Consider the following 18,545-nt stretch of genomic DNA (forward strand, 5'->3'; position numbering starts at 1 on the left):
AGCTGCATTAAACTTTCAACAAACATTCTTATTAGAAAACGACATTAACCAACCAGTCGATGACCTCTGGAATTTCATTAAAAACCATCTTAAAAGCATTATAGAAAATCATATACCAACTAAATACACATCAAACAAAATAAATAAATGCTGGTTTAATAATAGACTAAAGAAGCTTTGTAAACAGAAGGAAAACCTATATAGAAAATTTAAAGAAACTAATGCAGAAAGAGTTTACAAAAAGTATATAAAAATTAAACACTTAACCCAAAAAGTAAGCAGACAGCTGCAGAGTGAATACATAAACAATGTAATATCTAAAAATAACAACAAAAACCTATGGTCATACATTAAGTCTAAGAAAATGGAAACAACAGGCATAGCGCCATTAAAAGATGAACATAACATAATACATAATGATAATGAAACTAAAGCAAACATCCTAAACAAATACTTTGCATCAGCATTCTCAGCCCCAGGAGACAAAGACATATTACTGAATTTGAACCAAGTAGACAACATAGAAGATATAGTTGTACAAGAAAATGGAATTCAAAAACTATTAGCCAACACCAAACCAAATAAAGCTTCTGGACCTGATGGTATTCCAGCTAGATTACTCAAAGAACTAAGCAATGAGCTAGCCCCAGTGTTCAAAATACTCTTTCAGGCTTCACTTAACCAGGGCAGAGTACCAAAGGACTGGAAAGAAGCTAATGTCACCCCCCTATTTAAAAAGGAGAAAAATCTGACCCAGGAAACTACAGACCAGTATCACTTACCAGCATCACATGTAAAATCCTAGAACACATAATATGTAGCAACATCATAAACCACTTAGACAAACATAATGTCCTCACACCATACCAACATGGCTTTAGGAAATATAGATCATGTGAAACACAACTAATAGGACTAATTGATGATTTTTCAAAAGGTTTAGATAATAGTGAACAAATAGATGCTATCTTACTAGATTTTTCTAAGGCTTTTGACAAAGTTCACCACCATAGTTTGCTAAAAAAATTAAAATATTTCGGCATTAATGGTCCACTGCATCAGTGGATTAAAGATTTTCTGATAGGGAGAGAACAAACTGTAATAATAAATGGCTCTAAATCAACACCGATAACAGTAAACTCAGGTGTACCTCAAGGAACAGTCTTGGGTCCACTACTATTTTTAATTTACATAAATGATTTACCAAATTGCATTACTTCAGGAACAAAAGTCAGATTATTTGCAGATGATTGCATAATATATAGAACAATAAAAACAACACAAGACACAGATATTTTACAAAGAGAATCAGATGAATTACAGAAATGGGAATCAAATTGGAGCATGTCTTTCCACCCAGAAAAATGTCAGTTGTTAAGAGTAACAAAAAACTAAAACAAATTAATTCCACTTATCTTATTCATGGCAAACCAGTAACACAAGACTAAAAACGCAAAATACCTAGGTGTTATAATAAATGAAAAACTGTCATGGAATCCACATATTGATGAAACTACAAAAAAATCAAACAAAGCATTAGGATTTATTAAAAGAAATTTCTATAAATCAAATAAGAACATAAAACTAAAATGTTATTTAACCTTGGTTAGGCCAATAATAGAATATGCATCCTCCGTTTGGGACCCCTCAACTCAAGAAAACATTAAGAAACTAGAACAGACACAAAATAGAGCAGTGCGATTCATAACAAACGAATATTCACATTTGACTAGAGTAACACCTTTAGTAAAATCACTAAATTTAGAAAGCTTTCAGGACAGAAGGCTCAAAAGTAAAGTAGCAATCATACATAAAACACTGAACCATAATCTTCAAATACAAAAACAAAATTTAATAAAATACTCTGAAAGACACAAAGATAAAGGCACATTCCTCGTCCCATATGCTAGGACTAATTTGTACAAATACTCCTTCTTCCCTAGTGCTATTAGAGCATGGAATGGGTTGCCTGAGCTAGCCAGGAAAACCAGTGACTTGGCAGAATTTAAGTCATTGGTTAATATGCATGACTAAATGCATGACGCGTAGGAGGTAATCATCTTCTTTTTTGAAGTAACGTCTGCATTATATAAGATAAGAAGATAAGTTGGGAGAATTTTGACCATTCTGACGCAAAACATTTAAGAAGAATGAAGTTAGCGGGGATGTTTATTTGGGGTCACTAAAATTGCATTGAAACAGTCTAGATTTGTAAAGGTCTTTAATTAAAAAGTCTAAAAGATGAAACAATCTCTCTTACTTCTGTTTTTATTTACCAAACAGTAAGCTCACCGTCATTGTACTTGCTGCATACATTCAAACATGAACTGATGACTACAATACAAATACTCTTTTTGTCCTTTGAAAAATAAATGGACCTTCTTTACCCACCCTTTTTGTCAATGCATTGTGCCCCATTGGGATGGCTTATTTCACCTAGGGGGAGGCCAGCACAGTTTGAGAAAGGTCCTAAATCCTCTAATGAATAACCAACTGGCTTGTTCATCTTGTTTAAAAATGATATAACGTGTGTATGTTGTTTTTTTTAAATGTAGAATTGCAGAAGACGCAATCATTACACCTAATGGAAGCAAAATGAAATCATAATGGTCAAATGTATATCTACATTAAGACTAGTGCGTGCAATCTTATACAGTACTATTTTTTTATTTGCTAGGAATTAAACTCAAGACACTGTTCAGAAGTCAGATGCTTTACCATAGAGCCATCATGCTTCTGAAATGTTGATAAACATAAAAATGTTTAGAACTAACACAATATTACTTCTTTAAAATGTTGATAGCATTAACAATAACAAAATTTATCTGATCTTCCTCTTATCTTATACATTCCAGAAGCTACTTCAAAAAGAAGATTATAACGTCCTACACATGTCATGTGTCAATCTAGTCATGCATTTTATGTTAATCAATGACTTTCCTGGCTGATTCAGGCAACCCATTCCATTCTCTAGTGAAGAAGGAGCACTTGTACGAATTTGTTCTAGCATATGGAATAAGAAATTTTTAATGATATTATCTGGAATAATATGTTCAAAAGCTCTTTCCTTTTTTTTTTTTTGTTTAAAGCCACTTCATTTTCAAGTATAGTTCCCCGTTTTTATTTTTTGCATACTTGAACGTACCATATGTTTCCAACAATGTATGATTGATCATGTCAGAAAATAATCAACTCTATTTAATAGTTTTAAATCAGCAGCTAATTTTAAGAGTATTTCATATGGTGTCCCAATTGTTTGTAATGATGGATAAACACAATTTCAGATTAAGGGAAATTATTTCTAAAATAAACCTAATTATGAAGTACACCATGTAATTACATAAAGTGGTACAGGATAGAGTGACAGGCAGAGTTTAGTTTGTTTCATCTCTCTGACACCAAACCTGTGTAGGAAACGCTTGACAAGAGAATCAAATGTTTCTTATACAGTAGTCAAAGTAGTTTCATTATTTCTGTATCAGACTTTAATAGACCAGTATTGTACAGTTGCAATTAATCACACATACGTGAATATTATTAAACCCTAGAACTATTTCCTTGCATTTGATGTAGCACTGCATTATATAAAACAACAGTCCACCTCAACCCCAGTGGATACATTGGTTCTAAAGCTTCAAAAGAGAAGTCTTCTCTTGGGCAACAGACTGTATTAAATCAATAGAGTTTAGAATCCCACAGAATATTGTTGTTTTGTTCATTACACTATCTTTGAAACATACTGTCATATTTTTGGTACATAACAAACTTATTCACTGTTCTTTCTTAGTTTTTTTCTATATTTATAATTTCGGTTTTGTATTCAGCAGACTTTGGACCCACCCAAGTTCAGATGGTTGGGACTCCACTGTACTAGGTTTCTATTACTTGCTTACAGTGGTGTAGCATCCATGGCGTGAAGGAGTTCAATGAACCCGGGCCCAAGATCATTTAGGGGCCCAGACCCGATGGTGTAACAACCATTGGGCCAAGGCCAGATTTACCTCTATGCAAAATAAGCTCTAGCTTAGGGCCTCCAAGAAATATTTAGTAGTTACATACAATATCTGGACTTATATGGGGCCTCATATCTCTAATAGCTTAAGGCCTTTTCAACTTGAAATAAGGCACTGCACTGCGCGTAGGGGTTTCATATTTCCTGGTCCCATGACTAATGACCAATCATGGCCTGCCCTACACTGCAATTTTGTAAAAAAAAAATGGTTAAAAAAATTAAAATTTCCTTAAAATATCCTAGACGTCATATTAAACTTTATATTATATAAACTTCAAAACATTAATCGTGTTTTCAGCTAGAGTCATTGTAAGAAACTGCTTTCATCAGGCTTATTCCAATGTGGTGACGATGCATTGGTGGTTATCTACTTAACGTGACCGAGGTTTATAAACAAAATAATTTTTGAAGATAGAGCAATAATTACTTTTCTCTTGAATGGTTGCTTTGTCGTATGGTGTGTGCAATGGAAAGTCGTTCAGATGGTCTCAATAGTCTTGGGTTTATACCCTGAGACAGCGTCTATGTTTGTTTTCCAACCAAATCATGAAAAAAATTATAGGATTACTAATTGCTTAGCTTCACCATCAAGCTTGTCAAACATACAGACAATATGAACAACAGAGAAAGGTGGATGGTGCAAACAAAGAGCACATTGAAGAAGTTGACAATTACTGACGGAAAGTAACTTATCGCATGGTGAATGTTAGTTTTAACTTTAGCATGCAACAACCTTTCATTTAATGGTCATCACGAGGAATATCGTTTAGGTGAAACAAGTAACAACGACAATGTCTTAGCAGTACATAAATTCTTAAGAAAAAGAAACACAAGTCTTTACCTAGATTCACAGATTCAAAACAAGATAATAGACCTGTTGGGCAATGCAGTTTTAGCAAAAATACTAAAGGAGATCCAATCAGCAACATTTTTCTCTATCATGGTTGACAGCACTCAAAGAGAATTAAAAATTTATTAAATTTGTTGTTTTTTTTCTGACATTATTTTCTGAACTGCGATGACGAACTACTTAAAGAAATTGCAGAGAGTCATTTGTAGGTTTTTATATTTGTGAGAACCAGAAGTATGTAGGATTTAACTGAACAAATACACTTAAGTAATAAAATATCACTATCTTTCTTTAAATAACTTACAATGCCAAAGCAATGATTATATTTTAATGTGGGCGACAGTACAATAACCGTCAGGTATTGTTTCAACAAAATACATTATGTTCACTGCGCTAAACAGTACTTAAACATGGTCTTTAATGTGATTCTGTCATCTGTGCTCATGAAGTTGCATTGGAAGGGCTTTTAGTAGGCTAAATGTACCGATACATACAAAGTACTGGATTTCTTTGTCGCACAAAATATTTGTCATTTGGGGGGAGGGGGTGAAGGGGCTCATCAACATATTCTTCAACCCGGGCCCATGGGTACCTTGCTACACCACTGCTTGCTCAGTAAAATTAATTCAATTACCTTTTCAGTTTAGTTATTTGTGTAATCAACATTGTATTGTACTCTCGGAAGTACTTCAAGCTGTTTTCTGTTGCATCACAGTCAATCTTGTCCACTGCCTAGAAACAACAAAGCAAAGAAGCAAATAAACACAATTGTATGTGTACTCTGCAACCCAATTTTGACATACAGAAAATGAAACCTTTGAAATAAGCTATTGTGAACAGTTAATGCTTCATGAAGCTCAAGTTATGAAAATAAAAAAAATGTATGCTTAATTCATCAACTTTTTCTTTCTCTCACCAAATAGAACAAAAATGGACTGGTAGCAGTGTCAACATTTGAGGCTAGAGTTAATGTGTAGAGTGTAAGCATGTTGAGACTAGAGTTAATGTGTAGAGTGTAAGCATGTTGAGACTAGATTTAATGTGTAGAGTGTAAACATGTTGAGAATTAAAGTTAATGTAAGCAGCTTCCTTATGCACTGTGGGTGTAAGTTTAGTGAGGCATGACACAGAGTCTGGATATGGCATGCAGGCTGTAGTGATCCTGGTAGTTTATCAATCATTCCTTTTTTTAACAGATCTCTACACTGACTCCAAGTAAAATCTGTAAACTGATATAATATAGCTCTATCTGGACCCCAAATTAACTTCATGAATTTGAGAAGCCAATGTTAAAGGGGTATTTTTTTTTAAATCTGCTATTTATTTATGTCCTTAGATCATGACGTTTACAAAGAACAACTTACAGTCAAAACTATGTCAGAGGGACTAATGTCACATCTCTTGTGCTCAATGTAGATCAAGTGTTTTGCAAAGCATCGAAGCCTCCGGTTTTCATCTTTAAGTATATATAAAGAAACAAAAACATTAAAAATATTTTATTTACATTTTAAATATATATATATATATGCCTTATATATATATATATATATATATATATATATATATATATAATAATAAAGTGATTCAGTATATTTAAACACTATTTGTAGGTCACAATGTGAGTTCAATTGCATCTATTTTTCTTTTTTTGTCTTCCTTATATTAAATCCAACCTTGGTAAACAATCAGAACACTAAACAAGCACCTAGATATCACTACTACACAAATGGCAAGGCAAAACATGAACTCGCTCAAGATCTAATAAAACTAAAAAAACTGAGTTTTAGGAAATGACACAATCTGTAATCATTCTGCTTGTATATTAAGTGTTAGCTTATGTAGCTAAGGAGTTAATTTTTCAAACAAAACTTGGTGTCATAAGTGAATTATATTTAAAAGTAGTTTTCAATGAACATGTTCAAAATTTTTTTTATTACTTTATGTTCCATGGTTTAAAAATCTCCTAAGGTTGTTTTTTTTAAAGTCTATATGTTCCATGACCTTTGAAAATCTCATAAGCTTTTTTCAAAGAAATGTTTTTAAAGATGAAAATTTAATCTATATATTATATTATTTACAAATGCGCAATCACAAGAACTATTATAACGAAATTCTGTGTACATTTATATTTTGTTTTAAAGCCTCACCTTTGAAATTGGTTAGAAGTGTGTATAGAAACCTAAGTCTGCCAAGACAAAACAGTGAAATGAGATTACAAATAAGGATTGTTTAGTCATACACTATTAATAAATACCATAGCTGATAATACTATATGTTAAATCACTTATGGTGATAATGACCCATGAATAAGTATGGAAATAAGCAAACAGTATTTTACAATGGTGTCATGAAAAAAATTGAAACGAGGCTTGGATATTTTTTTATTTTAGATGATTGGAATTCACTATAGCTCAGTGTTTAGATACTCTTACAAGCAATCCAAAGATTTGTGGAATCAACATCTATGACTTTGAAAAACTTTTCAGTAAATTTAATTGGCTTTTCCCAGTGAAGATCAAATTCCATAGTCATCTAAATTTCATAGGAAAAGACAGTAAAGGAGAAGCTTGACTAGCTCCATTGAGAATATCTTGACCAAATTTGTATAATAAAATGTTTGTTAAAATTACTTGAAAATTTGTTTGTTCAAATATTTAACTATTCCTTTCTTTCTTCAATCACATTTCAAAATAATTTTGAATCAAAAACTTTTTACATAATTAATTGATATGTTTAAAGATCAAATTAAAGAAGATTGAAATCACTTTAAGAAAGCTAGTACAATGGAAGAACAAATTTTCAAGACTTAATCATGTTCTAGGGGCCATCATCGAAAGTGAAAATTATATTACATTGACAAAACATTATTTACTTCTCATTGGAGATATCATAGTGAACCTCTCTGTCTTTGGTGTTAACTTCACAACATTCTTTACTTCTGTTCAACTCTTTGTCAGCAGCCTAAAATCAAATTTGTTTATTCAAACTACTTATTGTATGTAAGTAGTACCCACTACTACTAAAACTGGTTAACTCTTTTTAATATGTAAAAGGAATGGCAAAACTGACCAATAAAAATGACTTGCACAGTTATAAATGTATGTCATTCATGTACTAACTCAAGGGGAGACGTCTAAAGTAAAATGGTGCAAATCAAATAGTTAGAACATTGCTCAGAATACTAAGTCTGGTTTATACAAAATTTTCCTGTCCTTCTGTTTTAGTTAGTTAAAAAATATTTTTTTAAAGGTATTACAAAAACAGTATTTTGCTTTCTTGTCAAAGCAGACAATTTTGAACAGATTAAAACACAACGTAAAGGCATAGTCTTCATTGTAAAGATTTAGAAAGAGTACTAATATTAAACTGTGTCATATATATATATATATATTGTCATGTATACAAAAAAATCCTGTGGTCATTTTAAATTTCCTTACTTTTCATCCTCAGCTAGCAGATTAGCCTTCAGAAAACAGCTCAGAGAATATAACTTACTATTAGATCACAATTTGTTGAATGGCTGATCAAGTCAGGGGCAGTGAGAACACTGTCATTGATATCTTTATCACTCAAAGGCCAAGGAAGATCAGGCGTACTGCTTAACTATTGAAGATAAATAAATATGTTTTTACAATTTGCACAATGTGTAAAATCAAACAAGCTTGACAAAAAATGTAATCTATATTAGTCTACCAACCTGAAATGCTAACTTAATAAAAGGGAAAAATGCATACAATTTACCAAATCTTTCAGCTCATTACAAATAGATGAGGCTCTTGCATATTGAACATCTAAATCTCTAGGCTCAGACTCTGTTAGTTCTATCAAATCTTCTGAATTAGGAAGTAACACAGGCACACTGCCAGTGGTTTGGTGAAATGATTTGAATCTGAAAGCAGAGTAGTACATTGGTCTTAAGAATTTAAGCACAAATAATACTAAAAAGCAAGTAGGCTTACTAGCGTAGGAGATCAGAAAGAAACACTGGGGAAAAGGAGGGGGAAGAGGTCAGACTGATGAGAATTATGTGATCAATGTCCATTTTTAAATATGAGAAATAAATAATTCTGAAATATGACTCGAAGCATCTAAATTCTTCTTTTAAATAAATAATATAAAAAGTTGTATCTTTTTTTTTTTACTTGAGCATTTGTATGTGTTATAGTTCACTGTTTTGTGACTGATTATTACCACATTGATTTTTAGACATTCTTATGTCTATTAGTGATTCTAAATACATGTAAGTGTGAAATGTTAGTTGTAAATATGAAATTATATTGACCTTTACAATATGTGTTTAAATTTGCTCTAGATTTGATTTTTATTTGGCCACATGTCTTATGATGTCTAGTGACTCATTGAACTATTCTATTTGTTTGGGCTTTGACTCATTAAAATTGTAACTACAAAACAATTAATCTATTTTTTTTTTTAAATAACCTTGATAATTCCAGTTCACTTTCAGTTAATTTTTCTAACAATTCTTGTTTTTGAAATTTCATGTCCTGTAAAAAAAAAAAAAAGAAATAGAGCTTGATTTAGCTGTTCAAGGATTGTACCTAGTTCAATAAATAACAAAACAAGAAAAACAACAAAAAAAAACTTTTTTTAAAAAGCAATCTTATATTACGCATAGTTGTATCAATTAGTTTATAGCAATCATGTAATTAAATTAGTAATAGATCTAGACAAAATAATTAATTACCAATAGCTAATTAACTAATTGGTTAATTTTTTGTTTTTTCAGATAAAAAAATAATTGCTCAAAATTTCAGCTAGATCCGAGATTGAGTGGGAGAAATAATGTGATCAAACTTTTTACCAGAGTTTATATAAGCTTTGTAAAAAAAAAAAAAAAAAAAAAAAAGTAAATAAATGACTTTATAGCAAGAAATAAAGAAATATAAAAAATCATTTCACAATAGTTCATACAAAATTATACTGAGTAAGACATATTAAAAGATGAACCACTATACTATTAAATGTACAAATGTCCTTAGGACAAGAAAATGTTGTAGTCTTCATTGAGTTTAGACTATAAAGAAAATAAGTAGGTATAATCTTAATCTGCTGTACTAGGATTAACAAAACCATTTTAAATCATAAGTCAGTAGATGTCTAAATGTGCGCCACTTCTCCCCTAGCATCCTCTAGTTTTGTTTTTTTCAGATGACTTCTACTTTAAACACATTTAATTTATCTCAAAAGTATGCTGGTGTTAACTCCAGATGTTACGCTAGCTGTAGATTTGTGTCTTGACTACGCAATGAATGTAAATAGAATAAGAACATATGTTTTATCTCACCTATTCATCTCATAAAGGTATACTGATTAATATTATATTAGATATATCTAATATGGTTATATACAGTGCCCAGTTTCATACACCTATATATAGAACTTAGTTAATCTGAATTTTTTTCCCTAATATTTAGAAACAACTTGAATTGTACAATTCTGATAAATTAAGGTAAGAATAAAATAAATTTTGGTTTCAACATGTTACTATGCACAAAAAGTATTGAGTAAAAATTTATTTGAAGAGTTCTTTCTAAAAGAAACATTAAAAACATATTTGAACAGGCCTAAATGTACCATGTGGATGTAATATAGCTGTATACAAGCTATATAATTTGTAATGACACATCTAACACAATTTGATATCTAGGTAGCAGTATAGTTTGTATACTGCACAGTATTAACAATAAGTAGAAAGTAATTTTCTGTGTACTGGACCAGGAAAAGTGGACAGACTTAGTTGTAATTTAAATGTTTGTGTAGACTAAAATGAATAGAAATTATAATATCAAATAAAGAAAGCTACTTGTGTCTACTTTAATAAGTGATCCATCAACATCAGAACAACTTCAAGTTTTTGAATAAAGAGATTTTAAAAAATAGTGTCAAGAAATTTTAAAAAATGTATAATTAGCCTTTAGTTAAAGGGGAATTTACAAAATAATTATTTCAGAACAAAATGATTTATCAGAGTCAGTATAAATCTCTAATTTTTTTACTGTGCACTAAGGATTGTCCACACAATGCCCGAGTGCTTACAACCTGTCATCTGCCATATTACAGAACCCAGTAAATCTTAAACTAGAATCATGTTTGAAAATAATTAGACTGCCTTACCTCACAGTACTTGGAAACATCCTCTAGGCTTTCCTCAAGTATTTGGATTCTTTCATTTTTCTTACAATGATTTAAAAAAAAAAATAAGTTTTACTTCAGAAAATAACAAAAAAAGATAAATGAGAATTGTATTCACTTCAACCTAACACTCATCTAGCCCTACACTGGACACAGTAAAGTAAAAAAAGTAAGTCAAGTTACACTGGACACAGGTGTGTTGCTAAATATAACATAGCATAAGCCTCCAGGCTTTACACGAACAAGGTGGGGCAATGAAACAGATAGTATGGTAATCAAACAATTATATAAGTGTGTTTAATGTTAGAATAAGCTTTTTTTAGTGTGAATACAATACTTTGTATAAGTACGCCATTACAATATTATTTATAAATATCTCAATACAAAATGTATTAAGAGTGTAACCATATTTTATTATACTACAGAAAACTAGACAAATTTATTATTGCCTTATTTGCAATGCAAATAAAAAGCAATCATTAACTATTCTGTTAAGGATTTTTTAAATGTACCTTTTAACCCCAAAAAACGGTTCAATAATAACATCAAAAATTTTTAACTTGAACAACATGAATTTACCTGTGCTAGTTGAGTTTCAAGTGAGGAGCACATTTCTGTAAGATGAATCCATTTCTCCTGAAATACATTGGCAACCAGGTAAATAAATAGATAGTATAGATATTTATAAAAAATAATTTCTTTTTAAATTGACCATAACATTTACTGATGTTACTTTGGAACAAATATTTTTATAATAATTCTTTTCCTCTTAATCATTTGTTGCAACAGTATTGCTTCTAAGACTGTCTATAGATTAATATTTCATCAAATCAAGCAGTGTACCACACAAATAAATTATGTATGTAATAAATATGTTTGAATATTTACAATTTATGTCTATTTTACTGTACAAAATGACCTAAAATTGTATGTTCCAATTGTTTTATTTTATCTTAGTTTTTTTTTTATTATTTTGTTTGTAAGTGTTTGTCATTTAAATGTATCAGTTCCCCGTACAATATGAGGACAGATAATGTATAAAGAGTTTACCACTATCTCAAATGCCAGCTCTCACTGATGATATAATACACACAATAACAGCACACACTCGTTATCTTAAAGTCTTTCAATATAGACTTTCTTTTTTCTTATCCACGGGGAACAATTGCAGTTAATAGATATAGTAAAACAAACCTAAAGTAAAACTGTGAATACAAAAACATGTTCCACAGCACTAAAGGCTGTTTATTATTGTAACAGAAAATTCAATGTGACAATCATCTAAGACATATTTCTTGTATTTGTGTATGGTCAAGAACATTATTTTAATAAATATTTATACAGATACAAAATCTTTTTACTGAAGTTGTAGAAGTTGTGAGCACTGCAGTATGAATTAGTAACTATTCTTGTGTGTATAATTGTTATTTATCTGTTAGTTACCAGGGAATAGTAATAATACCAGATGCAGCTTTAGAACTTTGCATATCAAATTAAGCATATAATAATAAAGCAACCCTTGTTATATAGTGGGAAGTGTTGTCGAGAGGCCAAGTGCACTTGAACCTGGCTTGGCTTGGCTACCTAGAAGAGGGCTTGAGGTTCGACACCCAACTCGGGCAGAGTTGTGTTTACTGAGCGCCTAAAGGCAGCAAAGAAAACCAGCTCCTAGATACCCCCTTTTGATTTCTCATCAGAAAAACTTTATTAAACTCAACTAGACTAGTTATTTAATGGTGCATACTAAATGTGATAACTAAATTACTTCAACAAAAATTCTAAATGAGAATATTTATGATAATCACTTACTTTAAATTCTTTCAAGCTGTCTCGCAGACTTTCCTCATTTTGGATGGACATAGACAGTTCAGAATTGACACTGGCCAGCTGAACAAAAAAGAAAGCAATGTAGTCCTCAATAAATACTGAAGTATTAATTCATATTTTGGAGTATTTAAATTTAATGCACTTTTAGAGTACAAGGTCTTTCTAAATGATGTGGACTTAACCTAAAAATAAAATAACCACAAACAATATCCATTTGAAATATTATCAATACTAAAACATTGTTTGGAGGCGTGGCTTATGAACCAGGGTCCCAGGTTCGGATCTTGGTCAAGACTGGGATTTTTAATTGCAGGATCTTTAGGGTACCTCTGAATGGGTACCTGACATTAGTTGGGGAAAAGTAAAGGTGTGCAGGTCACATGACTTTTACATCATCTGCCGTATACATCGCAAGGTTTGAAAGGGGAACAAATTATAGCCAAATTTCAATGAAATACTTGAATACTATACAAATCAAAATCTTGACTGGGTTTTTGAAAGATAATATATTTATTTAAAACGTATCCAAATGCCATATCTACATATATGTAATAATATGTATATAAATAACAAAAACGTTTTTACCTGAGCTTCAAAAGATTCTATTTGTTGTTCCAAATTTATTATCTCCATTTTAGCTTGCTGCATAGCCTGCTTGTTGTCATACAACTCTCTATCAGCAGCCAAAATATGTTGTCTCAATTCTGAGTTTTCTGCTTGAGCCTCATGTAGAATGTCAGACATCTCTTGGAGTCTTTTCATTTCCATTCTAGTTTCAGACAACTCTCTACAAGTGCTGATAAGCTCCTCTTCTTTCACTTCCAGCAAAGCCCTCGTTTCCCTGTTCTCATCAGTGATTCTTTGGCATTGGTGTTGTGCATCTGCTAGTTTACTTAAAACATCTGATAGAGTTGAGCTAAAAGGAGAAGGCTCATATTACAAAGTTAAATCATTTAGTCTAATTGTGAAAATCCCTACAACTCAATTTTCATGCAGAAAGTAATTATGTGTGCAACATCAAAAAGGCAAATCAGATACTGACCAAAAAAAAAAAGCTCACATCAAAGCCTCTCATAAAAAAATCTCAGATGAAAAATAAAATTTGGTCAAGAAAAGCCTGTCAAAAGATTTTTGAAATTAATAAAAAAAAAAAAGATGTGCATCTGAAATAAAGCTATTAGATATTAGAAAAAAAAATTGCGTATTAACAAAGACAATAATGAAAGTCTATAAAATAAGTGAAGGCAAGAGTGGAAGTAGTCACTTTACTGATGTGCTGGTGTTTTTTTGTATTACTTTAGTTGCCAGCCATTTGTAAGGAGCCCATTTGATAATGAGAATTAAAGAAATATAGAAAAAAAATGATCTAGTGGAAATTATTCTGTATTTTCTCTGTTTCTATGGAAGCTCTTTCTATCTGAGAATGTTTCTAAATATTTCTTAAGGTTGTATGACAGGAAAGCATGGTCCTGCAATCTTTATTTCTTCCATTACAAAAACAACAATGGCTGCACATAAGAATGTTCTGTTTATTTTTTCCATGGCTATGGTCACTAAGAATTTATCATAACAAGTTACCTTTCTTCTATAATGCAACAGTCTTCTACTTGACTATCCATAAACATGTTCAACCTCACTGAACCATCTAAAATAGACAAAACATTTATAAGTTATTTTAACATTTCTTTAGTCATAAGAAGTTCATAAGTGTACTTTAAAAAATCTTACAAATATAGATGTAACATCTACAACTTTTTAACTATATTATCTATTAAAATCTGTAATATATTTCTTATAATAACTTTTTTCTTTAGTATATTTTATTTTGTAACTTTGTAATGAAATATAATAATAAAATAATGATAATAAAACAAAGTTTTAACCAAATGCCATTTAAATCTTTCAATCATTGGAGACAAACAAGTATATGATGAAAAGAATAGAACATATAGATTGTTTACAGTAACTATTGTCACTGATATTTTATGATCTTGTTACTAAAGGAAAAAAAAAGGGTAAATTTTCGGTCAGTTAAGTCTGAGTCATCTAATTCAAATAAGGTAAGCAATCCTTCAACATGAAAGTATCTGCTTAGAGTACATTAAATTCTAGTTTGGTGATACAGATCCAGACTTGGAAACATACCTTAAAAAATTACTTACCTTACTTCAAAAGAGAAGATAATTACATCATATACACATTATGTGACAATCTAGTCATGCATGTTAATCAGGTGGCATATGGTTTGTTTAAATCGTGTACTGGGTCAAATTGCCTTGCCTGAGTGGGTGTGCCAGAAAAGGACAAAACCTGGCCAAATTACTACTCTCTCTTCCCTTTCTTAGTCACGCACACACCTGACAATGTGCTCTACTGCTTTGGTTTGTACAATTTTCTTTGTGTCATTTGCATGCAGACTAGGGCATGTGCACTGTGTCGTAATCATGGAGCCAACCATATCAGAACTACCTCTTTTAATTTCACTCTGATACAGTGCCATTACAGACAGTAGCTATATTTAAATTTCTTACAATTCTAAACATAATCACATTATTAAGTTCAAGTCCTTTGAAGAAAAAACACAAATCTCCAGCATTAAATGTGAAATACCCTACATTGATGACTTCCTGAACAGGGGGAGTAACTTTGTAGGATGTATATTTATATTATTCAATTATTTCTCTTGTAAAAGTGTTAACTGTTATTTTTCAAAATTACTTCATTTCACTTACAACTATGTATAGTCCACTGTATATGATATATACAACCTTCAACAAAATCATAATAAATTTTCTAAATATCTAGGTGTAATAATAAATGTAAAGTTATCATGAAACCAACATATTGATCAAGTTATTTAAGAAATCAAGCAAAACATCAGTGTTCATCTAAAGAAATTATTACAATTCAAACAGGAACATAATACTTAAATGCTATTTAACATTAGGCCAAAATTAGAATATGTATCCTCTGTTTAAGATCCCTCAACTTAACAGAACAAAAAAACTAGAGCAAACGCAAAATAAAGCTGTAAGATTTATAACAAACGAATATTTACATTAGTAACACAATTAGAAAGATCAAGAAATTTAGAGACCCTTCAGGACAGAAGAATAAAGAGTAATCTAGCAATAATACATAAAACACTGAACCATAATTTACGAATACAAAAACTAAACATAATAAAATACTCAGAAAGACACTAAGATAAAGATACATTTCTTATTCCATATACTAGGACAAAGTCATACAAGGGCTCCTTCTTCCCTAGAACTGTTAGAGCACTGAAGCAGCCTGGAAAGCTATATATTATCACTTATCACTGATTTACATACATGACTAGATTGACACATGAAATGCGTAGGATATGTAATTATCTTCTCTTTTGAAGTAAAAATCTGTAATTTTATAAGAGAAGAAAATATATGTTTCCGATTCTGAATCTATATGCAAACTAGAATTTTATTTACTCTGAGTAGATTGAAACAGGATTTTTTTTTACTTGTTGAGGGGGGGGGGGGGAATTGGGACAGGAAAAATGTTCAATTTTCTATTTTTATCTATCTCATTATTTATTAAGAACAAAGTAATCGCTCTTACAAAAAGTCATCAGCTTCATAAAGGATGAATTTTTTAAAATGTTACTTTTTTTTTTTAAATATGTTACAAAAGTTCTTTCTTACTATGTAAAAGTGATTCATCAGCTGTTAAATTTGTGTCAGTGGTCCTATAGAACAAAAGAAATTCAAAAATTCATTATAATATAAATTAAAAATCTTTATTTAATACAGTATATATTATTAATCAAACTGAAACTAATACATGTATGACAATTTTAAAAAGGTAAATGAAAGAGCAAAGACACTTACATGGACTGATAAGCTTTCATTTCTTCAATCCATTGATGAAGACCTGCCTTAAACATAGCAAGGTCTACTTCTGTATTTACATTGTCTGGATCTAATATCTGAATCAAGGTTTTGAAATCACCATTTTCCTGAATCGTAAAATAGCAAGAGTATATAATAAATGTATTTTTTTTTAAATGCTTTTATTTTCATAACTTTGCTAACATAAGATGTATGGTCAAAAGGTAAAGCATATGTATGCACTTTCCAAAAACAAGTATACTGTGCTAAGAGGACAATGTAGAATATAAGTACTAATCAGGACTTCTGTCTTCTAGTCCCCACTAAGATCCAATGGAGATAGTAAAGTGATCTCTAATAATAAAGATTAAAAACAAATGGATTTACATAAATAAATTGAAATACATTATACTTTCAAAATATATTTGTAGATCAAAAGTTATCAAAATAATCAAAATAACCTAATTTTTTATATATATTTATTTATGTAATGAGCCCATTTTTATTATGTAGTAATTTAGCATATATAAGTGTTGTTTTTTTTTAGTAAGTTATATATTATTGGCTATTTAAATAAAACATCTTACTAATTATTTTTCCTGTTTGGTTTGTTATACATATTTACATAGGACTAAAAAATGAATAATACTTTTTAACGAGTTAATACAAATCTATATGTATCAAAACTTACACTGAAAGGTTGATTTACAATAGTGCTGAGATAGTCCATGATGTCAGACACTTTCACTCTACCACTCCCCTGCTTGTCGCAGACTTCAAACAGCCTCTCTGTTATAACCAATTCAGAGTCCAGCTCAAGCAACATTGTTTTTTTCACATCCATATCCAGCCTTTGATGGATCTTCTGGTGGATATCCAGTGAAATATTGCTAGAGTTACTATCCCTGTCCCCACTGCCCTGGTCACAGTAAACTGTCTCTAACCACAAACCTGACATTGTTTTTGTTAATTATGGGCAGAATGGGCCTCTTGTGTTCACAGGTACAATGGTATTAGATTTCCCTGTTAAGTGAATCCCAAACTGTCAGGAAAGCTCTCTGCATTATTTATACTCAGCCTTTAGCAAGACACAACAGAAAATAAAAGGAAATCAATAACTTCACTTTGATCATAACATTTTTTGAATAGGAACTGCATGTTTTAGCTTCAATAAGTAAAGACAGTTTTAAAAACAAATATTTCAATTATTTTAAAAGAACACATGTATGTTTCACATACACACTCTGCCTTATCAGTAGTCAAAACTTTCTTGTTTACTTGTTTTTTTTAACATGGAGTTAATGATAGTAATATTTTGCTCTCTTGAACTTATCTTTATATTTTTATACTTTTTAATCTTTTTTTTATGCAATTGTTATCACAAATTAGGCCTACATAGATTTATAAAGCCACAATAATGTTTGGGGGGGGGGGGGGATCTTTAGAATAGCTGTTTTCTGATTTTTTATTCCTATATACTCTCTAAGGTAGCATTTTATATATCCTGTGTCTAAGTTAATGTTTGAAGGAAGAAAACATGCTTTTAAATTTAATAGTGTTTAGATCTAAATATAAAATATACATCAACATATCTATATTTAGAGCTTGTTTAAAATAGATTAGCTGCGATTTCAAGAAATCGAAATAGCAAAGCATTTCCATACCAATATCTGGATTACATGCAAAATGACAATATTAAATTAAGATCTAGATCTCTATATTTCTAAATAAGAGTCTAAATTAAGTTCTAGATCTAGATAGATTTAAGTATTTAAAGCATAATTTTTCTGAGACTACATTCTTGATTTATAGATCTAGATTAAATAATTTAGAC

At 30.6% G+C, this 18,545-nt stretch overlaps 1 protein-coding gene across 8 annotated transcripts in view; it reads right to left on the reverse strand.

Annotated features, from left to right (window-relative positions):
- Window positions 1–17,876, reverse strand: part of LOC106059497 (uncharacterized) — a 106,563-nt gene extending 88,687 nt beyond the window's left edge. For 4 of the 8 annotated variants that reach the window (XM_056032870.1, XM_056032873.1, XM_056032871.1 and 1 more), the window contains exons 1-15: window positions 17,403–17,875; window positions 16,712–16,839; window positions 16,526–16,569; window positions 14,421–14,487; window positions 13,428–13,758; window positions 12,825–12,902; window positions 11,595–11,651; window positions 10,998–11,057; window positions 9,303–9,367; window positions 8,604–8,751; window positions 8,358–8,465; window positions 7,735–7,823; window positions 7,010–7,047; window positions 6,227–6,318; window positions 5,497–5,594 (exon numbers count right to left, since the gene is read on the reverse strand). In XM_056032870.1, coding sequence (XP_055888845.1) covers window positions 5,497–5,594; window positions 6,227–6,318; window positions 7,010–7,047; window positions 7,735–7,823; window positions 8,358–8,465; window positions 8,604–8,751; window positions 9,303–9,367; window positions 10,998–11,057; window positions 11,595–11,651; window positions 12,825–12,902; window positions 13,428–13,758; window positions 14,421–14,487; window positions 16,526–16,569; window positions 16,712–16,839; window positions 17,403–17,669 — 1,670 coding nt within the window. In that variant the 5' untranslated portion in view covers window positions 17,670–17,875. Of the gene's footprint in view, window positions 1–5,496; window positions 5,595–6,226; window positions 6,319–7,009; window positions 7,048–7,734; window positions 7,824–8,357; window positions 8,466–8,603; window positions 8,752–9,302; window positions 9,368–10,997; window positions 11,058–11,594; window positions 11,652–12,824; window positions 12,903–13,427; window positions 13,759–14,420; window positions 14,488–16,525; window positions 16,570–16,711; window positions 16,840–17,402 lie in introns of all 8 variants that reach the window. The other 4 variants (XM_056032876.1, XM_056032875.1, XM_056032874.1 and 1 more) reach the window with 2 other exon arrangements.
- Between the last annotated feature and the right edge of the window lie 669 nt (window positions 17,877–18,545).

The sequence above is a fragment of the Biomphalaria glabrata genome, chromosome 6, assembly GCF_947242115.1.
Source record: "Biomphalaria glabrata chromosome 6, xgBioGlab47.1, whole genome shotgun sequence".
Lineage (NCBI taxonomy): Eukaryota > Metazoa > Mollusca > Gastropoda > Planorbidae > Biomphalaria > Biomphalaria glabrata.